We start from the raw sequence: 26,610 nt of genomic DNA on the forward strand, positions 1-26,610 counted from the left end.
TCACTTCTGAACAGAATAGTGTCCACAAAACCCGTCCCCCATTACTGAAAGCGCTTTCCTCTATGACTATTTCTTATCCTTCATTATCAATTGTCTGTAGTTACAGGTCTTTAATGACAAAATGTTGCCTCTGTCTTACAGTTAAAATGTGGAGACCCAGATCACAGGGTTTAAATACAACCTCATTCTTATCTTTCTACACAAAATCAGGGCATTCCTCAGCAGGGTATTCCTGTCTGTATGCCCTTGTAGGGGAACTCCTTACCAAGTATCTTCTCCAAGGAGCACTGACTCAACTTACCTTGTAGTGGAAGAGAAACAATCCACAGAACAGGCTGTACAAATCTGCTGTGAGCAGGGAGAGGTTGACCGAAGTGGCGCTGGTTTTCTTTATGACGACTGGCATGAAGCTGTAGAGACCAAACATGCAGGCACTAAAGCCAACGTAGAGCAGGCCTGCGGGGAGAGGAAAGAGACCAACATCACAGCCTCCTCCAGGGCCTCCTTGTGTCTACAGTGGGTGAAAGAAGGGGAAACGTGTACGCCGCTGATTACCTTTGCCGCTGAATGAGCTTTCCTTTTGCTCCATTGACTAATGTGCATTATTGGGTAATACATAGCTAAAACATGAAAGGTAAAAACATAAACTTTTCACTTCTCACTACATAGCTGACATTTTGATTCTAGAAGGAAAGAGTGTTTCTTTGAGGCTAAAGTCAGAATACAGCGTCAAGACTTCTGAATTCTATTCTGAATTGTGAGCTAATGAACTTCCACCCAAGTCTGTTGAAACTTTTTTCATCTCTTAGCTTTTTATTTGCAAAATAGGAATAAAACTGCTTGATATCGTGTATTATTAACAATGATAAATAACTGCATACTCCTTCTAGTTGATGAGCTTACCTGTCAAAAAGATCAGGACTACGTCAGAGTATTGAATTGAATCCTGACTGCCTGACCTTGGGAAGACAACTTCATTGTTCTGAGCACAAGACAGTCTTCTGGATTTGTGAATCCTGCTCAGCCCTACTGCCAACACGGAGACCCCTCTATTCTTTTATCACCTTTCCTAGCATGCCGTGAGCTCTCATATGTAAGTTCTGCTTATTTATAAGTTCTACTGATTTATAAATAAATAAGTAAATGTTTTGAAGACTATCAAAGAATTAAGCTGTGCAAAAAAGAAAAAGAAAAAATGCTCTTAAAATGCTATATGGTCATCCATCTCTCATCCTCTAAATATCTCTCTCTCTCTCTCTCTCTCTCTCTTTCTCTAATTATAACTAGGTACACAATTGTTAATATTTTATACTAATTCCGTAAGTTCACAATTTTGTTGGGGCCTAAGCAGAAGTTTATAGCTAAATCTAGAGTTTTGTTTATTTTTTCATAAATGCTAATACAACACAAATGTAGAAAACTAATGCTCACTTCCTTACCTTGAAAGAATAAGACATAGAATAAGCTTAAGTAATACAATTCAGTGGCTCTTTGGGCTTTATCATCTAATAAAAGCAACCAACTTTTCCAAAGGAATGCTTGATATAATATCCTGGTGTGGGCTGTGGGCTGATTGCTTTCTTAAATCCTGTGGATTTTGGAGGATTTGGTTGGTACTGAACATCCAGTCCCTTTGACTATGACGACCAGTGACTCCTCCAAAGAGAGTTTATTTTTCCCATATGAAAAATATATAAGGGCATAAATCATCATTCTATACTTTTCTGATCCTAAGTTTAAGGAAAGCTACATCAAATCTATACACAAAATGACTTTGAACAGTAAGTGAGAAAACCCAGTGTAAGAGCCCCCTCTAGTGTGGTGGAAGTGCCCCGAGAGGAAGCTGGAATAACTTTCCCTGGTCCACCAAGTACCAGCCTCTGCCGGCTATTTCGCCATAGCAACATCTGATGGTTTTAGTCTCTCCAGCAGAAGTCGTAATTCCCTAAAAATGGTCAGTTTTCCTGTCCTTGGGTTATGCTACCTATTATTCATTTTTCTTCTAACCAAGTTATTAAAAATACAATATTAAATAATTTATGATCAATCCATGAAAAGACATGAAAATTAATTCAGTATTCCTTAAGGAATCTGAGGCTAGGAACAACCTTTATCCTTAAATTAATTCACTAAAAATAATCAAACTTGATCTAAACAAAGTCCAGACACCAGAACCATTTATTTTATTTATTTATTTATTTTTTTTGGAGAGATCACTGATTTAGATTACACACGAGTGGGCTAGAAAGGTCCAGAATCCTACACTTTCATTACATCACCTAGCACACCATGCATGGTCACATGTTGGCTCTGATGTTTTACATCCACTCAATTATTGAACCATTTATTCACTGAATACTTACTTTGCCCTGGGCACTCTGCAATAGAAAACAGGATAGACAAGAGGCCTAGAGTTGGTAGTAGTGCTGTGAAGGAAGACAATGTTTTTTTTACAGGGAACGGCAGGGGGCCTGCTTCAGGAAGGGCGACTAGCTAAGGATTTTGTGTGGAGGTGGCACTTCCTTTGATGGCTGGAGGACTAGCAGGACACTGCCATGGAAGAAGCCAGAGGAGGAATGCTTTAGGCAGGAGATCAGCAAGTGAAAAGACTCTCCAAAGGGACAGAAGCTGCCAGAGGACAGAATGTCTACAAAGAGCGGAACAGAATGGGGCGGTGATAGGAGTTGAGGTTGGAAACATAGGCAAGGGGTAACGTATGCCGGACCTTGTATGTCTTGGAAAGAAACTATTATCTTATTTTAGTTGTAATAAAAAGACTTTGAGGTGTTTGTAGCAGGTGGCTAATATCTGATCTACACTTTTACAAGATGACTGGCTACTGTGCTGAGAGGAGACTGGAAGGAAAAAGGCAAGGGAGGAAATCAGTGAGAAGTGCAGTGTCATAGTCTAGGCAAGAGATGCTGCTGGCTTTGCTGAGAACAGCAATGGAGATGAAGGGAAGGGGCGGGCCAGTGAAGACTCAGCAAATCCTGGAGATAGACTAGATGTAGATGGTGAGGGAAGGAGGCATCATGGATTCCCTGGAGTTCTTATGAGTTGTGGCTAATCTATAAACTGGGTTAATTGTGATGCCATTTACTGAGATGGAGAGAACTGAAGGAGGACCAGGATTTCAGGAAAAAGAAAAAACTCCATTTTGAATGTGTTCAGTTGAAATGCTTACGCATCCTCCTAGAGGATTTGTCTAGTAGGGGCCAGATATATAACTGGCAGGCTCAGAAGAGAGGTGTGACTCTACGAGCATAATTGGTGAGTCTGGGTGAACTGGAAAATAGACATACAGTAGGGTTTTACTTTACTCATAGGGGATGCTTCAAGCTTTAGCATTCTAAATGAATTTTTAAAAACTGCAGAAATTAAAATAAGGAGATGGGAGTAAAATGTATGCACCATCACATTTAATCACTTTGCTAGGTCAATCATTGTCTTTGTGTGTGACTATCCTGTTTTGTGAGCAAAGCATAGTCAGCCAAACGCACACATGACTGACTTGACAGTGGAAATGCAGTGTTGCTGCAATTTGCTGATTTGTTGTTCCTAGATGGACATTAGCTTGTTAATGGACATTAGCAATGTGTCTGAAGCCCAACTTGCTGTCCATGCAGGGTTTTCAAATAATCGATCAACTTGATGAAACAAATGAACTGTATTAACTTTTAACTGACAACTACATAGTGGCTCCAGTAACTACATTTATAGACAGAATGTGTGTAACCATTTTCTAATTGAAACATTTTTGTTCTCACTGAAGACAGAATACATTCACTCTTGTCCTCATGCACCAAGAGACTTACGCTAAAGAGAGTGGAAAGAATACTGTCAGCTAATGCTAATTGAGAGCTTGCTATGTGTCGTGTACTTTATATATGCTAATTAATTAATTCCCACAACAAGTATAATGCTATTACTATTGTTACCCTCTTTATACAGATAAGGAAATGAGTTCATAGAGTGTATCAGTGAAAAAACACAGTCCATACCAGGTTCAATAGAGGAAATTTAATACGGGGCACAAGTTCCAATGGTGTTTGAACAGATGACAGGGGAAATCAGAATGGTGAGGCAATGTGGAGATTAGCAATAGCAGGAAATTGTACCCCTGGAGCTAGAGAGATCCAGTGAGGGGCCATGTTATCAGGGGTCAGAAGGTAGGGAACCCAGCAGAGGTAGCATCAAGGAGAAGGTTCAGCTCTTTCTAGAAACCCAACTCAATACAGAGAGAAAAAGGGAGGAGCACCTGGTTTCTTCCTCCCTCCTCCCAATCACCCTCCACTGCCTCTCATTGGCCAAGCCTAGCTGGGAGCCAGTTGACAGGTGCTTGGGAAGAGTAGTTTGCATGAGCCTCTATAATATAGAGCAGACAGCAGGTAAGAGCAAAAACCAGGTGGATCCGAGAGTAAACAGGCAAAAAGCCAGCATACAGAAGCAGTGGCTTGCCCTTAGGTCATGCAGGCCATCTGACTTTAAATTCTAAGCACATCTATACTATTTAATTATTATGAGGATAAATAGGGTTTGAAAGAGCATCTTATTTGATTCTTGTTAGCATCTCATTTTACATATGATGATATATATGATATATACATGATATAGCATCTATATACCATTTATAAATATGATATATATTATATATACATGTATATAGTATGTTGCATCTATTTTATTTCATCACTTTCTTTGGGATCCCAGTGGTGTTCTGTCTTTCACTTTCATTTGATTTTTAAAATATTATCTTTAATTCTTAAAATAAAGGCAGAGATGGTTTCTCGGGACACGTGCGTGCGTGAAGGGCACCGGGCTGGCGGGGCTTCTCAGACGGTGCACACCTGCCCCCCCACAGGCGGCTGTCAGCTTCGTCAAGTCGCCTCAGTTCCCTGAGCTTCTGATTCAACACTGGTTAAAAGAAAGTATATTCTTAATTTTCCTTAAGATCCTTCTTGCTCTGTGGTTTTATTATTCCATCTCTAGGTCGACTTTTAGCCTCCAGGAAAAAAAATGAATCAAGCATCACCCACGACATACAAAGGGAAGAAGCCCCTGCCGCCCACGGGCCCACGTCACTGCCCCCCCCCCCCCCCAAGCAGGCTCTTTCTTTCCTCTGACATTTGACTTTCACATCAGCTTACATTTGATCACACGTCCTTTACCATGACATGGCAATGGGATGGAGAGAATGCTTAAATTACTTATTAGATCTCCTACTGTGGCTTGAACACACCTGCTACCCAGGAGAACATTTTAGCTCTATTAGAACATACATTTTACTTGAATTTAATGATTTTGTAACCAGACCTGGTCTTTCTGCGTAGTAGAGTAAAACAAAGAAATAAAAATAAACAACGGTTATCTTATTGTTTTTAATTACTTTGCATCTTGCGATTGGTCAATGTTATATAGGAAAACAACAGAATCTGTTTTTTAAAAAATGCCTTCCAAGTCCAGAAAATATAAAACACATTTATTATTCCCCTTACTCCACAGGAAAAAAAAATTTTTTTATTTTGAGAAAGAGGCATCCACAAGAGCTGTTCATGAAACCGCATGCAGGAGATCACTGGTGTGGAGAGAAGGAAGGAGAAAGCACTGAGAGACGGTGGGAAAGGCAGGTAGGCAGATGCCGGCTCTTAGCTAAGACACTATGAGCTCTCCACCAAGGCGCAGCAGGCAAAGCTTGGCCTCGGGAGACTTCCCAAGGAGTGGAGTGGATGCTTTAGGACAGTGATTTTCAACCTTTTCCATCTCAAGGCACACATAAACTAACAATTAAAATTCTGCCACACACCAAAAAAATATGTATTTTGCTGATCTCACAAAAAGATATGTATACTTTTGATTCATTCACACCAGACAGCTATTGTTATGTTGGCTGTTGTCATGTTTTTCTATTTGATAATCTAAGGGAAAAGATGTCAGTGCCCTTACTAGTCAGGTATTGCATTTAAAAAAAATTCTGGCAACACACTGATTGGAAATTGCTGCTTTAGGAGGATGCTGACCCCTACCCCTATGTCTCCCTGCCTCTCTCATCCACGAGTCCCAGCAGCTGGTATACCTTCTCCCAATTCCCTAAAAAGTAAGTGCAATGTCACACCTAAAGTCTTCTGCTATCCTTTTGTCATTCATTCATTCATTCATTTGCTTACTTAATAAATACTAGTTATTCACTGAATATGTGCCTGGAATTGAACTAGACAACAGAGCCTTGGTGGAGGCCAGGATGAAGTATTGAGAACAAAGGTAGTTTAGGAGCAAAAATAAAAAAAAAATCTCAAACTCAACTCTACCATTGCTTCAGAAAGAAAAGGATGACTATTTGATGTCCTTTCTAGACCATGTGGCCTCGTTTCCCATCAGGAATTAAACAAATGGCTCCATAATGTGCTCCTTTTACACGGTCCTTCATCATGTCTGACTGCAGGGGATTGACGTTTTAATGGCAGTATGAGAGCTCAGATTAAACTACCTTTTAATGACATATTTAGCTAACACTAAATTATGACAGAACCTTGGTGAATGTGCACAGGACGTCCACATAATTAGAAGACAAATTATATTTTATTATTGCTATTACCATTAATATAAAATTAATTTATAATCACAGACTACTGCGTGTGAAGTGTTACCGGGCACTGGTAAGTTACCGGGCACTGGTAACATTTTGTTTCCTGGTGCTGAGAGTCACAAAGGCAAATACGCCTGTGACTGCCACTGGAATCCTTCCGCCACTGCCCTCCGCCGCTCCCCCATCTCCTCCTCTCTATCGATTATCATTTTATTGTCACAGTCTAAAATTAAATGGCAGGACTCTGTGACAGACACAAGCGCTAGTGAGCTCTTGAAGTCACCAGAGATAATTCCCAAGGAGAGTCAGGCATACTCTGTAGCTTACAATGTGTCCTGGAGGGAGTTACCTCAGCAGCAAGTGGCAACGGTTGCTCTGGGGCCGAGGGGAGGTAGAGGGCTGCAGGGAAGTTCACGTTACTGTGGTCCTTGCACATGGAAGCAGAGTTTGACTTAAGCTGTCAATTCCATCAAAGCTCATATAAACTGTAGATGGCTCGAGCAGCCAGCTTCAGTGTGGGAACCTCCATGTATTCTTTACACTCACCGTGCACACCCTTTTCCAGCACGCTCTGGGTTCACTGCTGAAACTCATGCATCTTGGTATAGACAGTAAGGGGATAGTTTTGCGACTGAGGGCATTAAATGTCAGTCCTTTTTAGAGCTTTCTGTGTGATTAATAGGACATTACTTATATAATAAGTAATGCTCTTGTCTCGTCTTTGTCTTCATTTTTTTTTTAGAGAAAAGTGACTTGAGAAACAAGTGAAATCGGAGATGGCCTGGATGACTACTAGTAAGTAGCTCAGCGTGTGCCTGGTATTTTTGCTAGGGCCATCCAGAGATCAATAAACCACTTCTTCTGTGCAAAATGCTCCCTTCTGAAAGGGTTTCAATGGGCTCACAATGTCCATCACATTGTTTTACTTTTATGCCTTTTTGTTGTTCCATTTTCTCCCCTTTACCGAAGTGCCACTTTTTAATGATCGCATCAGTTTTGTGTTTCTTGGCTAGAGCACATTGCTGTCTTTTATGTCCCATCACTTCCTCAGGGCATTTTTTCTTTCTGGTTGGTCTTTAACCTAATGACATACTCTGCATCCACACTAATGACATCTTGAGGATGATAATGGACAAAAGCTCAATTAGGAAACATTATGAATCATACAGTTCAGTCTCTTCTGGTGGCAAGAATTCTTAAAATGACAAGGGGTTTTTATTTTCTTTTGTCCCCTACATTCTAAATCCTTTCATTGTCTATTCCCCACCCCCACTCACATTACTCTGCAAACGTATTTCTCAGGTTCACTAAAACCAGCACCCTAGGTGAGCGAACCCCTTACCTATTTGCCAGTCCCAGGGCACCTTCAGCAGCTCCTTGTGCTCCATTATAGCTCTGCAAATGGAAAGAAAACGAATCCGATGAGCAAAATTATGAGTCATCTTACTTCTTCTTTTCACTTAGCAAATTTATACAAATCATGAAGCAACCAATTGAATTGCAAAACGACTTCTGGGCCATGCAGAGGCCAAGTCTAAATTAGTCAGACTGAGGTTTATCGTGAAGGATCTGGCCAGGTGTGGCCAGCAGCAGTGAGAATATGCCAGTGGGCTTGGGAGCTCATACCTCCCACTGACCTTCAAACCCACGTGGTCTGCCTATGACCTTTGTTTCTTCTTGCTTAAGGCTTCCTGAAAAGAAATTTCTGTGCTTGTGGGTTTAATCAATTTTCTGATTGAGCATCGTCTAGGGCAGTGATTCTCAAACTTAAGTGTGCAAAGAGGTCATCTAGAGAGCATGTTGGAACAGTTTCTTGGACCCCCTTCCTAGCGATTCTGATTCTGTAGATCCAGAAGGGGACCGTGGATGTGCCTATCTGAGGAGTCCTCACGTGATACCCGTGCTACTGGTCAGAGTAGTACACGCTGAGAACCACTGCTCTAGAAGAGGACCAGGAGGGGAGGCTGGTACCACTCCACCAGCGTTATTTGGTTTCTGTGTGTCCTCAAGGTATTTCATTTGCCAAACTCACCCATAGGCCACTTCTGTTATTTTGGTAGCAGTGTCTCTGAAGGGCTCAGTAGACTCTAATATACTGTAACTGAAGCAAACGAGCACTAGATCTCTGAATACAGTTTTTGGATTCAAGAATAATAATCCATAAAATGAGCCATCCATCTACAAAATGTTGGTTCTGAGTAGCTGAACTAGGCAATTTCTTTTCCTCTCACAGACCTAAAGCACCAAATTTAGGAGCTTTAAAATGCCATCATGCTTTTAAAAGGAACCAAAAATAAATCCTCAAAGAGTCTTCCCTTCTCTGTGCTTTGTGTGCTATGAAGCTTTTCACCTCTATCCAAGGGTACTGAAATTTGGAGAATTCTTGGAAATCGCCTATTTCCAAAACATGTTTAAGGTGATGTCAAAATATCTTCCATAAATAATTTCAGCCACTGAACCAATATAATTACAAAGTATGTGCTTTGTAAAAGCAGATTTGGTTAAATGAGACTGAAAGTCATACATTTATTCATCACATGTGAAATTAAATATATGGTTTTTCTTAGTGAAAAATTGTAGTTTGATACTTATTTTCATGGAAATTTCTGAGGCATAAGTCAGTGATGACTTATTTGCTCCAAATGCCAGAATTATTGCAAAATTGGTGTCTTTGACTTTTTGAGGCTTTGTGAATGTCTGTGTTATATTTTTACCTATTTAAGGAAAATGGAAGCACTACATTTCTAAGAGATGAATTTGAAGCACGATTCACTCATGCAAATACATGGGCAATAAAATAAAAAATTTTAAAAAGGGAAAATTAAAACTGTAAGTTTTCTAGTGGCAATTTGCACTAGTAAAAAGAATGTCCTTTTTTGAAAGTGCATCAAGTCATGACACTTACACTTAGTTTTTCTATTTCTCTAAATAAAACACCACAGCTGGCTTTGGGAAATCAATGTACTTCTAATGGTTTCTTGTAAATTATCTTCGAAGTCCATTTTATGTTTTTCTGATAATTTATAATAAACTTGTTTAGTTTGGAACAAACTTATTAATAAAGATATTGAGTTTTCAGACTTTACGTAGGAGGTTGGTGACAGACTCCAGTCCTGATTTTTATAAAATAAAGTGACCAACCAACCTTACAACAAAGGAAAAAAATTGTTAAGTGTAAGCCTTAAGAGTCTCTACTGTTTGAGTTTTTTATTTTTACTCACAATTGAATTCCACTGAAAAATGCCCCGAAGAGTCCAATCATTCCCAGGAATTCCACGCGGCTCAGGGTTCGGATGATGTATTCTTCCCAGACGTTAGAGATACCATAGAGTGTGGCTCCTCCTAAGACCAGAAGGTCCCCTACTAGCTTATTTTCCCCTAGGAACCAAAAAAAAAAAAAACAGAGGGAACTTCATTAGCATTTTCCTAACAAGAATTTAGTACCAAAAAAATTTCTATTCTGACATTTTTACAGGTGTTGTGTAAGTTGCCAACTGAGATTTAGTAGTTTGTTTGTGTGTGGTCAGATAGGATCCCACCAGAAGTCTTCCTTAGTTAAAAAGGGGGCCAGTTTCTTCTAAATGGCACTATCTCCACAAAGCCCATGTCTCCATCTGGGGATATGTCTATGAATATATGCTAATATATGTGCATGTTATATTTGCTGTAGGGTGCTTTCCAACAGTTTAGTGAACATGGTGTAGAACAAACAGAAGCAGTCTAAATTTCCACCCTCTGCTATACAGGGAGAGAAGCTATAACAGAAGTAGTTGAGACTCTATTTTGACCACAGGAAAAATGTGTTCCTTCTTAGAAAATGAGAATAAGATTATGGGTTGAAATTTTCTACTCCCCTAAAGTAAGTAACATAAGAGTGAAAGTATATGAAGTTCACTAGCACAATAGTATTTTCATATATATATATATATATATATATTTGTTTTCAACTCAATTTTGGTTGGTTTTGCTTTATGTCCAATTTTATTTATTATTTATTTTTATTTACTCATGTTTTTCTTCTTTTCCAAGTGAGAGGAAGGGAGATAGAGACAGATTCCCACATGAACCCCAATTGGGATCCACCCAGCAACCTCTGGCTGATGCTTGCAATAAAGCTATTTTTAGCACCTGAGGCTGAGGCTCTGTGGAGCCAACGTGCTAGAACCAATCAAGCCATGGATGTGGGAGGAAAAGAGAAAGAGAAAGAGAAAAAGAGAGACGTGGGAAGGGGATGGGTGGAGAAACAGATGGTCACTTCTCCTATGTGAATGTCCTGGAATTAAACCCAGGACATCCACAGGCTGGGCCAATGTGCTACCACTGAGCCAACTGGCTAGGGCAATGTCCAAATTTAAATGAATGCTGTGCCTGGCTATTTCCTATAATTAGGCAAACCCTTTCCACCGTGGGAAGTAGGAAGACAGGGAAGAAAAGTGGACATCAGCAGTGGGGTGACCTCATTGGTGAATGGTACCCAAGCCATTTCCAGCTTTGTTCTGCACAGTTAAGTGCATGTAACTTGACAGTTGCGCTGATCTGAGACAGGAATAGTGTGGAATGGGAGGGCGCTCTCTCCAGCATGATCTTAGGGGAGAAATTCAACTTGAGTAGCCTTGGATTTCCAGATTAGCTCAAACAATCTAGAACTGTAGAACTAGATTCTTACTGTTCATTGGGAGCATTGAGAATTTTCTAGATGCAGATTGATGTCAAAGAATTTTGGCTGGACTTGGGGAAAGACCTTTTCATTCACACCTTTGTGGTCATCTTGGGGTATTACATATCCACTCTAAATGATATCACTTTTTTTAAGGCAACTTCTCACTCTTGAATTGGCAAAAAAGGAGAAGAGATGCTAAATGTCGAGAGTTTGTGGGAGTCATTGTCAAGGGAATGGAGCTGAGAATCTGGATTTGTGAGGGCTGGGAGCCCTTCCTGGGGTCATGGGGAGCAGATGAAGTCTCAACATGAAACCAGACCTTGTGGGAGGTCCCTGGATACATCTGGGGAAATTAGGGTTGCTGTGACAGAGTGTCATTTTCAGCAACCTAATTAATCTTTTTTGTGTGTGTCAACTGGAAAATAATGACAAAACTTGTAATTCTAAGTAAGTTTGAAGAATAACCCATAAAATAAACAGCATCCATTAATAAAATTATAATGAACATAATTTGGCCGCTTTTCATTCAGTAGCCATTTCAGAATCTTGTGATGACAAGGGGTTATTATCATGAATGCTAATTATTGTTGTACTTGTGAAGTGTGGAAGTGCTGCTCAATAGAATTCTTGGTTAACAAAATTAATTTTATATAAATAAATTCAAGAATGCTAAATGATGATAAATTATTTTAATAGAAGTTAGGGGAACATCAGTCTACCTTTTAACTGTCTTAAAAAGATGCCATACTGATTCACTGAATAGTCTCACTAATCTTTTCAAACTCAGCATTTGTATAGTTATGGCCTTTTCCATTAATGGGCCTTTGACTATATGAAATCTAGTCTCCAATACTTTGGGCTTTTACCAATGCAGTGATAATTATTGTTAATAATAATATAGTTTTGTATAAGTGTAGGTTCAGAAGTATTTTCTAGTTATCAGTGACAAAATGATTAAATATTATTTATTAAAATTTCATGTCTGTGTGTTTGTTTTTAAATCACTTAAAAAGGCATACCTTTATATATATATATGTTGCATGTTTAAAAATTTAGTTGATTAAATATAATTAAATTAACCAGGGCATGATTTTATTCAACTATATTATATAATGAAATATTTGATGTAAGTATAAGAAAGTACCAAAGTTAATACTTTGTATTTACAATTTGCATGTAAGTAACTGGAAATCTCATGTGACTTCATGTTTTACACACTGTTAGTGCAGTAGATATCTAACATGGTGGCACCAGTTTCTGTGCAGTGTTCACTGAGGAAATTATATGATACTCAGCAAATCTGTCATTTGTGTATGTATGAAACCATGACAAGGGGTGCAAATTTGGGGTAAATAAACACATTTAAAGTTAAGTCCATTCAACCCAGTGCCTTTTCTCCTTCCTCTGAATTTTACACCACTGTACATTTATATGGCACCCGCTTCATTCTGTTCCTTACCTGTTATTTGTTAACTTGTATGTATTCCCTCCTGCTCCTGTTTTCTTATAACGCGTGGGGCAGGGGTATGGGCTGTGACTTAGTTAAATATTCTGTGTGATCCCCAGCATAGGTCCCGACACATTTCAAATTCTTAAGTGTTTAGTGAATCAAGCTGACTAAAAAGGTCTTAATCCATTGTGTGGTAAAGATTTTGAGTGGCAACAGCCTTCAGTTCAAGTAGACATGGGTTCTAATCACATCTCTGTCACTTAACTGATGAACGTTGGGTTAGCTATTCCCAGTGTTTCTGTGCTTCAGTTTTCTTATTTTAAAATGAAGTTATTGTGAGCAAACAGTAAAATAATGTAAATAAAAGAATGCAAAATAATGTGAAAATGCTTAGCATATCATCTGGCACTCTCCAAGTGTACACTAAATAGTCATTTAAGACAGTGAGTTAATCATTCCCTTTGAATACCTATTTGTCTCTTTGGGTTGGCTATTTCTCATTTTGGATTGCTTCTTGGTTCTCATCAACCCAGTCATAACTGCTTACTCAAAATCAGTACTTACCATTAGATCAAGAATTAAATGGTGAATTACACTATTTGGAAGTGTTAAAAGACTATTAATGAAATTTATGAAAATAAACCCATCCTATTCAATATTTTTTAGCTCTAAATGTGACCATCTTATTTTCCGAGGATTCCCTTGGTTTTAGCACCAGATGGCTGGGGAAGCCCACCCATTCTGGGAAATTTCAGACAGTTATTTACTCTAATTTACTATAGTAAAACAGCTGTACATTTCTTATAAGAGTCACAATTATGGAAAAATAAGTACATATTAAATGTTGTAGAGGAAATAATGCTGGCTAGATTTCACATCTGGGCCACATGTTTTAGTTATATCCTCTGAGCTTTGATTTCTTCATCAGCAAAAATGAAAATAAAAATACATTTTTTACATAATCAAGAGGATTAAATGAGATAATGTGTGTAAAGTACCTGGCACCAATAAAATTGTCACTTTTACTTGATTGTGTTTAATTATTTAACTTCCTGAAAATACTTTCTTTTCCTTGAAATATGTAAAAAATTATCTAATAATAATAAAAAAAGGTTATCAGATTTAATGTCATGGATAAATGAACTATAAGATGCAATAAAGGTATTATGGTAGGAGAGGAATATTTTGAGGAACAAGAAATGTCTTTTATAATAAGGTGCTATCTTAATTGAGTTTTACCTTAATCTTATTACTTTTTAACCTTTCTTTTATATCCATACATTCTCTGAGGAAAGTAGAAATGTCATGGGCAAGTATCACTTTGGCTTTACTAAGTCATTTTTACACACTCCAGCATCAATAATCGTCTCAAGAGCCGCCTTTATTGCAAGCCTTCTCCCCACACATCAGTAGACGCAGACATGGTCTTCAGAAGAGGCTGATGATGTGGGAGGAAGGCAGCAAGGGGGGAACGCACTGATAAGCCCACAGATTTTACTGACAAACTTGAAAAAGCCATCTCCTTTACAGTGAGCTCACAGGCATGCCATCTCCCCAGGGTGGATGATCAGTTGTACCTGTGACAAGCAGAGGATTGGAATGTAAGTGTTGTTTGCATCCTTCTCACGTTATATACCCTGCACAGGCTCCAAGGCAGACTCTCCAATGCCATGGACTGCAGACGCCTTCTCTCCATTTCTGGAAACCATCCTGGATCAGGGCTCCCCAAAAGATTCATAGCAATTTGATGAGTAAACCTTAAAGCTTTACCTTACAGGTGTACAGGTAATTACCTATGATTGTTACTAAAAACCTTTTCTCCAAAACAAAAACACCAAAACCCATGCATAAGGAGACTAATCTCCATTAGATCTATGTATCCACCTTCACCTAGTAGTTTGAAAGCTCAGTCTTTCTCTGACTGGGGGCAGAAAGAGTTGGGGGTAGTGGGTGGGGGTGGGGAAGGTGCCTGTGGTTCAGGTGTTGACGGACCCACTGACACCATCCCTGACCTGCGGTTCTGGGCCAGGCAGCTCTGGCCTCTCAAACATCCTCCAAGTGGGTCCTGACTCTCACTTTTAAACATGGTCTGAATATTTCTGAATTCCTGTAGAAATAGCATAAAACCGGTATTTTGCTTCCATGATTCACTCAAGAAATGTATTAAGCACATGTGACGTGTACTGTTCTAGGTGTGGGAACCGAGCATGAGTAAAACACAGAGTGGGAAGACCAGGTTCCTTTTTTCCATCCAACGTTCCACGTCTTGCCTTGGCCTCCCCCATGGAGGCAGGTAACCTGGCGAACACACGAGACTCACCTGCTCCCTGGTGCCTTCCCACAAGCACGTCTGCTCCCACCATGCAGCCCATCCCCAGGATGCAGACGACAATGCCGACAAAATGCACAGCCTTGTACCGGATCAGCAGGAAGAACCAGGAGAGTAAAATCACCACTGGGATCACAAAACAGTCCAGGAGCTAGTGGGGGAAGGGAAAGAACAACAGGAGGTTCAGGGCAAAGCTTTTCATGTGGTAAAGAAACAAAACTGAGCTCTGTAGAAAAGCTATCTCTCCTGAACCTGAGGTTTAGGTAGAGACAGAACTGATGCAACTAAAACAGACTCAAGAGCAAGCTCAAATTAGCTTTACTTAAACATCCTTAGACTAGAGGAAAAGGGGAGAAGGCCGATGAAGAGTCTCCTGCCCCTATTGTCTCAGGGCAGTGTGGCTACCGGATTCCTCAGTGCCCCGACCCCACAGGAGCACCTCATATGTTGGGAGAATGCACTGAGCCATTTTTTTAAAAAATTTTTATTAATTTTACTGGGGTGACATTGATAAATCAGGGTACATATGTTCAGAGAAAACATCTCTAGGTTATTTTGACATTTGATTATGCTGCATTCCCATCACCCAAAGTCCAATTGTCTTCCATTACCTTCTAACTGGTTGAGCCATTTTAGATGATCCTGTCCCTTTAGGAATAGATCTGGGAATGGGAGGTATGAGGGCGGAGGTCTGACAATGTTTTATAAATTATTAGCATTTACAAAGAATGTGACTTAATTTCTTCCAGACAACTCCCTTTCCACAACCAGTAAAAGTTGAAATTTCACTACTCCAAAAAGAAATAATAATAGCTCTAAATACAAATATTACTCAGAAGTATACAAATAATGTTAAAATGCTATTGTAAAAAAACAGTAATAGAAGTGGAAAGTTTGAATAGTATTTGGAAAAAATAACTTTGATTTCATTTCTTATATATTTTGCAAGTAGTGATGTTATACCTGACATCCCCAAGAGTTTGTGAGGAATTCACCCTGATCATGTAGTGAAACAACACGGTGAAAAGAGAAGAGCCCCGTGCCAGGGGTCAGATATCTGAATGTGAGTGCTAGGTCCTTCCTTAAAACAGTGTACCCTGGTGCAAATCATAAATTCAGGAAGCCTCAATTTCCTGTTAGTAGAAGAAGATACCAACTACTAATTTTTCCCCAAAGATTATTGTGAAGTTCAGAAATAAAACATGTGAAAGCATTTTATAAAGTACTTGGGTCTTAATGCCAGTCTATATAATCCTGTTTCCAAACACATGCCTTGGGCTCCAAGAACGGTTGTTTCAACCACTCCCTGGTAAGATGGAGGGACCTTTGGATACTCCGTGCAAAGCAGGAGTCTCCTCTAGACAAACTTACGTCCCACTGGTCTCCAATCTCCATACATCAAGTGAGAAACTGGCGATGCACCATTGCCCAGTGCAGCTCTTCTGCGAGAATTCCCTACAAGTGGCCTTCCCTCCCAGCAGCCAGATACAGGACAGTGACCCCCTTATACTTTTCTCTTACTGCTACGTCCAAGGGTCTCCTAGGTCTTCCAATCCCATCTGTTAAGCGTCTCTCAAATCTACTCATGCCACCCTCTCTCACTTCCACCACCTAGACTTAGATAGTGCCAATTGTAATAATAACTAATACGAACTTACTGGCATAATGTATGACTTCCCCACTTTTCCAGAGGTCCATGAGAGTAGGGATATATTCCTAGTATCCAAAACCTTGTTGGGCTCATAAGAAGTATCCAATAATAGTTATGTAACCAATATGTGTTAAGAATTTTTAATAATCAAAATAGAGTCCCCAAGATTCATTAAAGGCTGAAATATGTTTGTATACAGTAGTCCACCCCTGTTCCACAGTTTCACTTTCTCTGGCTTTAGTTACCCATAGTCAACCACAGTCTGAAAATATTACATGAAAAATTCCAGAAACAAACAATTCATAAATTTAAAATTGTATGTTGCTCTGAGTGGTGTGATATAAAATCTCATGCTGTCCTGCGGTATCCTGCCCAGGACAGGAATCATCCTGTGGTCCAGTGTATACACGCTGTATATGATACTCACCCGATAGTCACTTAGTAGCCATCTCAGTTATGAGATCAGCTGCCACGGTATTGCATTGCTTGTGTTCCATTAACTTTTATTTTGTTTACATTGTTATCATTGTTCTATTTTAGTTTTAATTCTTGTTGTTGATCTTTTACTGTGCCTAATTTATAAGTTAAACTTTATCGTGGTATGTACGTATATATATATTGTTTGGCATCTACTGGGGGGGTCTTGAAACATGTCCCCCATGAATAAGGGCAGACTACTGTACTTGCAAAGCATCCCTATCAGAGTGGCTTTGGGGCACTGTAAACAGCAGTCGGAATCCCCGCTATCCCTAAAGCTGTGTGTGACCTGGCACCGTACACTGATCTTCTTCGCACAATGAAACAAACAGTCGGAACAGAAGCTGTCCCTGGGCTGCTGTGATATGATAAGATGAGAAAGGGCCCGTGAATAGTAATTTAGCACTGTGGTGCCTGGGGACCAGGCCCAGAGGGGACAGCACTCCCACAGTGGCTACGTACTGGGGAGGTGGCTGGTGGGACTGCCCTACCAAACGAGGCAACTCCCTGCATAGTTGATTAGCAAATTAATGATCTTACTTGATGTGGTAAAATACTCTAAAGCAGGTTTTACAACTGGCTTCAAATGCCATGTAAGTACATTAGGAAATTTCAGTTTGCCAGTGAAAACTGTTCACTGGGCATAAAACAGTTGGTGTTTTGTTTTAAAAATTAGAAATGATTGAATCAATAGTTGAAATATTTAGCTACATGTTCCACAAGTGGGATTTCATTATCTGGCTGGATGCCCTCAGTCAATGGAGTGAATGCATCCATCCCAAAATTACAGAAGGCAAACTAGGTCGGCTTCCAATCTTTGGGGAGGGCTGAAGTGAGCCTTTTTGGTTCTCAGCATGTAATGAGTCCTGGGAGCTATTTCCTTAATGTGCTGAACTAAAAAAAAACCCTCTTACTTATAAATGCCAGGTCCTATGTGCAGGGAAGACTTTTTGGAGGAACAGAAGGGGAGAGAAGACTAGGAGTCCAAGCCAAGGACTCTGAGCCATTCCAGCGAAGGAAGGCTGGTGCCCGGCAGACGTAGGTGGTCAGTAAACGGTGGCTCAGTGGGTTAGTAATGGACAGCCACTGGTATCGCTGACTGTCAGGAAGGATATTAAATATCATTCAGGCTGCTACTGGCATTTGAGGTGGGACAATTCTTCATTTTGCAGGACTGCCCCGTATTCTTTGCAGAGTAGAGCGGGGCCCTGACCACTAAGAAATGTCACTACACATTTACAAGTGCCCCTTGGGGGCAGTATCTCTCCAGTTTGGAATCACCGTGATCCCTTTATTTAAAAGTTTCGAACTCAGAAGTTTAGGGAGAAGTGTGCTCCAGGTAACTCAAATTGTTGGTACCAGCAGTAGGTGAGTCATGAGTCTTTTTTGAACAATGTTTTAATAAAGATCAATGCCAGAATTGCTACAGGGGGAGGTCTCACTATAGTATCTATAACCACAGAAAAGAAACAATTTGAGAGCTGATGTTAGTAAGCAGGCTATTATTTTTCAGTGAGTTTTGGCTCCGGCTTTTCTCCTGTGGTCTTATAGCATAAAACATACCAACAGAATGATTTTCCAATAGTTTTCTGGTAGCTTAACTCCTTAGCCAAGTGGTTATTAGAGTAATAAAAGCCATTAGAATAGATGCCTTTTAACAAAGAAAAAACTAAGAAACCTTCTGTCATTAACCTGTTTACGGTATTTCTACAGCCAAACTAAAATTATAAAATAGCAGTACCAAAAAAATAAATAAATGCATACTGTTTTATAATCATCTTATGATTTAAAAATTCTCAAAGAACATCAAGCATACTTTGAAAAGTGTTCATTATCTCTTAAATTTACATAGGATTTCCCCCCTTAAAGATTTAAACTAATTTTACTCTTCTCTGTCATTAAACCTCAGGCGATACACACCGGAGAGAGGTCTATGGTCCCAAATTATCTGATTTTATTGACAGAGGTGCTGAGACACACCATGTTCAAAAGCTGGGGCAAATTCTCATAAGTCATGGTGATAGCACCACAAATATTATTTGAATTCAGTAGTTTTAAATAACATATATAGTAGATTGTATTGCATTTACATTTATAGTTTCCAAAACTCATGTGATTATTACTTAATCTTTGTGACAGCCTTTTAAGGGGGGCTTGACTAGACCCATAGATGAGCACAGTGAGTGTATAAGAGCCAGAGTCAGCGCTAAACTACCATCTCGGGACTCCTAGAGCACAGCTTCAGTGCATTTTTTCAAGTTATTTAAATAGTGATTTAAAAAAATCTTTGTTAACCTTATTTTTAGGATACAAAATGAATCAACACTAAATGACATTAAATTTTTCTGTTTGCTTTAAGCACAGTGTACTGGAAGATTGCAGCATCATTTAACTGTTTGCTCTTTCTTCTCTCTTTTCAGCTTCAGCCAGTCTCTCACCTCTGGCTCTTCCCCACCAGTCTTTAATCACATATGATAATGCTCTCTTCTTAACGCGTGTGCATGTGCATGTGTGTGCGCGCACACACGCGCACACACACACACACCCCTCCCTTCTGCAAATACCCACTCAAGCTTCTCTCTCTCTTTCTACGGTGCCTCCATATGTGACCACACCCCAGACCCCCTCAGTCTGGTTTTCACGCTCACTCTTCAGTCCCTCCCCCATACTAACTGGTCACTACACTCACCCAATAGTGTCCAGGAGATGACGTAATTTTGGCCTATCAGTGAAAACTGCTTTTACATGCTGCAATGCCTCCTTACAGTGAGTAGATACCCCCATTTGTATCCTGTTTTTGCAGAATGGTATTCAAGCTTTTGGATGACATAAGCTCATAAGACATTCCCATCCCCTCAGGGACCTTGACTTCTCTGTTTCTCTGGCTTTATTTCTACCACCGGGCCCTGCCTAGCTCTGCTTGAGTTCACTTCACTGCTCAGGAAGTGCAGCGTGGAGCCAAGCCCAGCCCCCTGCACCCAGGGCCCCGCCTGCCCAGAGCCAACAGGGCCAGCAGGGGCCCCAAGCCAGCCACCCGTGGTCTGTGGCTCTGACCCCCGTGTGTGTGTAGGGTACTTATTTTATTGCTTATTCTTGAGGAACTTCTATTATACGTGATTTCTGTGTGCTTTGATCTAAACAGGCAGGCTCTCCATTCCCATAGCAGGCTGAGTGTACCAGGCCCACCTGGGCTGTCATTAGCAGCATGTGCCCTGGAGTGAAGACACTATTTTACCTACCTCATCATAGAGCCTGCTTGCACACATAGAGAGCAGTTTTGCAAGAAAAGCTGAATAAACAAATGAATGTGGTATCTCTGTAGAGGATTATGAGTGTCCCAAGGAAAGAGAGGGTGTCCCACTCATCTGCATGGCCTTCCACCAGCTCATTCAGGGCCTGGGGCTTAGCAGATAGATGCTCAATACATGCTTGCTGAATGAAAGAACGCACTTCTCCCAGTCTTTCTCTTCCCCTAATTCTGTTCTCTGATGATGTCTTCACCTGCCATTCTACTAATTTTATTTAACTTATTTCTTGAACAAAATATAAAATTTAGCTCTTCAACTTTAGTTGATATGCATCTATGCCTTTACCTGTTAGTATATTCACTTGATGTGTGCCGTTGTCCCTATAATGTCTTTGTGAATATAACTTACATGGTAGAACTCTAAAAGTCAATACATTTACTTGGTTGGCTGAGGCCAACTAGAACTTGGATGATTATGATGATACAATATTTTTGACTTACTGAAATTCATTGCACAATCGCCATCATGAAATATTAAGGTTGTGATAGTTAAATGTAATTATGCTACATGACTCTCAAAACTGATGCAAAGTGATTAAATAAGAAAAATAAAATAAACCCTAGCGCCATGACACATAACCACTGAAGCTCAACAACCTCACCTGGGGTGATACCTTAGTAGCCCTCTCAATATTATGCTTGTCACTGGCTTACTGACTCCTCCAGCGACCACTCTATCCCTCTCTCTTTTTCTATCTCTACCTTTCCTGCTATTCTATCTATATCATTATCTCAATCTCATCTTTATGCAGTTTGAATTGCCAAAAAGATGTTTAGGCCAGAGAGGCCTCTGGTACTGGTTGATGACGGAATTCCTTTTTATTAGACTTTCTGAGTCCATAAAAATGTGCTGACTGCAAAATGGCCCAATACCTCCTACATTTGTTTTTAGATTTGGAGTAATATCAAATGAAACCTTTTGAGGCAAATTTTTACCTTTCTCCAAATTCTTATAGAACTTTAAAATTCGAATGTAGATATTTGCTTTTACTATAGTTGCTGGGAAATATTAGTTGAATATAAATTAGGCATTTTAAAAAGGGCACAGTGATATTGATGTTAGGTAAACAGGTAGAGGTTTTTGATTTATTTTAATGTAAACAGCAAATGTGGATAGTCATATAGTACTTAAAGTAAATGCTATATTTGAAGCTATCATGAACTTTTTTCTTTGAACTGGTTATATAAAATTTCATCAAATTAATCCAAAGTACAAACAAAATTTATTTTATTTTTAAGAGACTGAGTAGCTTTGCCCGGAGGTGTGGGGAAGGACCAGGAGGCTATTTCCTGAAAAGCAGGAAGTGATTTCTTCTAAAAAATCAAATTTGTAACTTAGGCTATTTTCCCCTTTCAAAGAGTTATTTTAATTCATGAAGAAACAAACACCAGAGCATCTCAAAGGTCATAAAGTTAGCATGTCATGGTATTTTCTGTTTTCTGACTTAGGCGCTGATGATACTCTTTCGGCATGGATCAAGATGACAAGAAAATATTGGTCACTAAAATGGGAGAATTACTCTGCAAATTAAAAACAGACATTTCAGGGAATCTCCAAAGCATTCCCTTTCTGTCCTCACAGACTTAAAAACTCAGCATGGCTTGTTCTTTATCGGCAACTAATGGCCCTTAAATATCTTCAGAAAAGCTGGGAAACATTGCATTATGTTTTTATTTTGATAAAATATCTAGATCTTTGGGTTGTCCTTTGTGTTTAAAATGACACATGTATTGTTTTATTTGCTAATGTTGGATGCTTGTGGTTCCAATTACTTACTTCTCTCCTCCTGAGTTCAACAGAGAAAATAATAGCTTGATCCATTTAGAAAGGCCATTATTACACTGGGGAACAAAATTTTTGTTGCTTTCACAAAAACACTTGTTCTTACCTAATTCGAGTGTGCTGATCTCAAATTTGACATTAGTTTTTCTCTGTAAGCTACAGTTTTTTTTTGCAATTCAAGATTTTAGGTTTTCATCTTATTGTAAAATTTTCAACATTTAGTTTAACATAGTGAAGTAGAATGTCTTCTTGGGCACCATCTTTGTGAAAATATAATAATTTATATAATGCAGTAAATACACTAATACACTAAAAGATATGATTGCATCAGAATTTGTCTACAATTTCAAAATAGAACATATTAAAACACTTACTTTAATCATAAAATTTGCACAAAACTTATTTAAATTCTATTCAGGCAAAAATTTGCATTTGTAGCTCTTGCATTTGTGTACTTGTTAAGGACAATGTCCTTTGATGCTCCAGCAGTAGTCTGCTCATCACTAACAGCTCCAAGATTTTCAGGAAACTTATCAAGGTGACTGTTCAGGAAGTGAATCTTAATGCTCATGTTACATCCAATGTCGTGGAAAGCCAACAGCATCCTTTGAACCAGAAGTTCATAGTTTTCTGCTTTTTTGTTGCCAAAAAAGTTCTTCGTAACTGCCACAAAAAAATGCCATGCTGCTTTCTCCTCCTTATTCATATTCCTGGCAAATTCCTCGTCATGTATGAGGGTTCAAATTGGAAGTCCATCGAATACACCTGCTTTAATCTTCTCAAAAGACAAGACAGGAAAAGCAGAAGTAATATGTTGAAAGCATTCACTTTCTCTATTCAAAACCTGAACAAACAGCTTCACTAAGCCAAGTTTGATGTGAAGTGGGGGGAAAATGATCCTGTCTCGATTAACTACAGGTTCATTCACAATATTTTGCATCCCTACTTCCAGAGCTTCACGCTTTGGCCACTCCTTCTGTGTCCAGTGTTTCTCCCGAGCTCGGCTGTCCCACAAACACAGAAAGCAAGGATATTCGTGAAACCTCTCTGTTGTCCTAGCAGGAAATTTACCATTTTAGGATCCACACAAATGATCCAGTTATGCTCCTCATACTTCAGAAAGTCGAGGACAATTTTTATGTCATTATAATCTTCTCGCAGATGAGTTGAATAACCAATTGGAACCACTGCATAAACATTATCATTGTGTAGGAGAACACATCTCAGACTCCATTTAGAGCTGTCAAGAAATAGCTGCCATTCTGTTGGACTGTAAGTGGTAACACCTAGCTGGCTGAGAAGACTACTGATATCATGACAGTAAACAAAGTGTTTGTCTTCGGAAAAAAAGTCCACAAAAATTTGTTCACACTTCCTGAAATGGGATACTTTAGCTGACCGGTGAATACAATACATTCACTTTCTCTATTCAAAACCTGAACAAACTGCTTCATTAAGCCAAGTTTGATGTGAAGTGGGGGAAAATACAACACATACAATACATTCTTTCCTTGAAGCCTGGAGGCTAATAACTCAGCTGCTTTCTTTGATAGGCCCAAATCTCTTACTAAGTCATTCAATTCGGGTTGGCTAAACTGCTGAGGGGTCAATGACTGCTTGGCATCAGAAGAAGACCCTTCAGATTCTACAACCATTTCCTCATGCATCTTATCAAAATACACTTGATCACCATGTTCACTTTCTTCATCCTTAGAAGAAATAAAACCATTAAAAACTGAAACCAGGAGTGTCTCAGAGTATGGGATAGGTCATATTGCTGAAGGAATATTAGGATATGCGATCATATGCCATTTTTTCTTGCCAGTGCCCTTTGAATGGATCAGACAGAAATAACAGTCACTGCTGTGGTCCTTAGGTTCATGCCAAACCATGGGAATACCAAAAGGCATTCCTTTGCATTTTTCTTTTGTCCAGTCACAAAGCTTTTCCTCACAATTATGACATATAATATGAGGAGTCCAATTCTTGTCCTGATCGCCAAGGGGAACTTGAAAATAGGCAATATATGCATGTGTCACAAATGATGAAATATTGCGCCTTTGACGTTGAACTGTGTAACAGCCACATATATAACAGAAGGTGTCAGGACTATTCTTACATTTACGCCTACTCGAAGAAGCCATGATTCAATCTTAAAACAAAATAAGGGTATTCTTATCAGATAATAATTTTTTACAATTTAAAACAACTACAATTATGTAAAAGTGATGTTTTTAAAACATTAATTGCCTTGTGGTTATGTTCAATTCAAGAGTCATTGCCCTTTAACTCCAATTTAAAAACCAATGCATACCATTAACTGTAACAAAAAAAAAAATTAAAATTGCGTAAAAACTAGAGCATGCACCAAAAAACAAATTTCAGATTTAGAATCAGTGATGCAGAAATATGATATATAGAAACAGTTCTAAAAGCTCATGCAACAGAAAATGAAAAAAAAATTTGTTCCCCAGTGTTATAGGTCAAAGTGTTTTTTTTATTTTTATTTTTTATTCATTTTAGAAAGGAGAGAGAGAGAGAGAAGGGGGGAGGAGCAGGAAGCATCAACTCCCACATGTGCCCCAACCAGGCAAGCCCAGGGTCTCGAACCGGCGACCTCAGCATTTCCAGGTCGATGCTCTATCCACTGCGCCACCACAGGTCAGGCCAGGTCAAAGTGTTTGAATACTGACAATTTCACATGGTTCACCTAAGAGCCCAAGCAGTCAAATGGAGATTAGACACCAGCGTATTAACATTAGACGTGGATTGCAGAAGGCAGTGTTGTCTCCTATTTCCCACTCCAATTGTAACTTAAGCCTAAATGTTCTTAGACAGATATACTGGGGAAAATGGTCATCAGGCTTTGAACCATGTCTTAGGTGTCCTTCCAGCAATGGACAGTCCTTACCAAGCCTAAAGCTGACAGAAATAAAACTTCTGAAGAGGGTTCTTTTCCTCCTTTTTGTTTTCTTTTAAAGCATGACAACCTAACCAAGTGGGGAAGTTCCCTATTGGACATTGAATTAGCTATTTCCCCTTTGATGTGGAGGAAGAAAGATTGGAGAAAGAGGACGAGTTATCTCCCCACATTTGGGAGGGAATGAAAATCTCTCCTAGTCTGGTGTTGTGGAGAGAACAGAAATTTCTCACCATTTCTTTCCTACCATACTTTGTTTGGGTGACATATATGTTTGTTTCTTGAGGAGGATCTCAATATCATATTAGGCATAAAAATCTCTGAAAGGAGAAAGTCAGTATCTATAAGAATAAAACATTAACAATAGTTATCTTTGACTAGGATAAATGAATCTTCTCCACCCCACTGCCCAAATTCTCTGTGGGATCCAAGTTTCCTCTCTTGCACGTGTACTACTTTCAAAATATATAGAACAACACATGATATGAGAGTATAAAACAATCTACAAGAGTCAGATCAGTCTTTCTCAAGGACAGTGGATGGTTTGTAAGAAAAATTAAAACAAAACCAGAAACCACTGCCAACCGTTCCCATTTCAGTAGAGCATGATGAGGAGGCGACCTCATCCCTCTCTCTAACTCGCTTCCCAGAAGACACTCCTCCGCCAGGTTCGGCTCCTCATTAACCCTCCCCTCAGGCTACTCACAGGAGAGCGCTGTCCTCACGTGGCCCAGCTGTCAGAGGCTAAACCCATGGCAACTGGTAGGTGATTCCAAGAAAAAGAACATTTCCCTATCCTCCCTTCCTCTGCTTCTAATTGGCAATCCTCCCGTGTTTCTAAAAGTGATATGTATTATAAATTCATCTCCAGTGAGTAAAAGTAAATTGCTAATAGGGAAGGATCTTAAAAAAGATACACTTCAGTTACCCAGACACAATAAAAGTCCTTTTGGATGACAGTCCAGCCAGAGAGAGTGAAATATAATTTGGGAAATGCACACACTCACTTAATCAGGAACCTTTTTAACTTGGTGGCCTGGACATGCAGCTAGCCCAGGGACATTTGCAAATCCGATCCAGCGCACAATTCCAGGGCATAGTATCTTTGAACTGGAACAGATTTTTTCTGGTAGGCACCCTCACCCTTTCCACCTTTTCAGATTTTTTTTTCCTTCTGGGGCTATTTCATCACGACACCTCTATCCCTCACAATCCTCATACTATAGGAATTAATGTTTAGCTTTCACTGTCTTAAAATATTCATACTGGAGGGAGCCACATCTCTACTGGGTTGCCCAAGAGCTCCAAACTGATAGAATGTGTCACTGTGTTGATTATATGACAGCCGTTTTCCAGGAAATGTCCTATTTTCAGAATTTAGAAAAAGATTTTTACCAAACTATTTTTCTTGTTTCCACTGACAAGGATTTCAATGTGTGAATTTTATATG

The 26,610-nt window shown here is 39.4% G+C and overlaps 1 protein-coding gene across 1 annotated transcript in view; it reads right to left on the minus strand.

The window, feature by feature from the left end:
• SLC35F1 (solute carrier family 35 member F1) overlaps positions 1–26,610 on the minus strand; it is a 412,607-nt gene that overhangs the window by 39,403 nt on the left and 346,594 nt on the right. Inside the window, exons 4-7 of the mRNA XM_066373381.1 lie at positions 15,014–15,173; positions 9,805–9,961; positions 7,926–7,978; positions 302–456 (exon numbers count right to left, since the gene is read on the minus strand). Of these exons, the coding sequence (XP_066229478.1) occupies positions 302–456; positions 7,926–7,978; positions 9,805–9,961; positions 15,014–15,173 (525 nt within the window). The remainder of the gene's footprint in view (positions 1–301; positions 457–7,925; positions 7,979–9,804; positions 9,962–15,013; positions 15,174–26,610) is intronic.

This window comes from Saccopteryx leptura, chromosome 3 (genome assembly GCF_036850995.1).
Source record: "Saccopteryx leptura isolate mSacLep1 chromosome 3, mSacLep1_pri_phased_curated, whole genome shotgun sequence".
In the NCBI taxonomy this organism is placed as follows: Eukaryota; Metazoa; Chordata; class Mammalia; order Chiroptera; family Emballonuridae; genus Saccopteryx; species Saccopteryx leptura.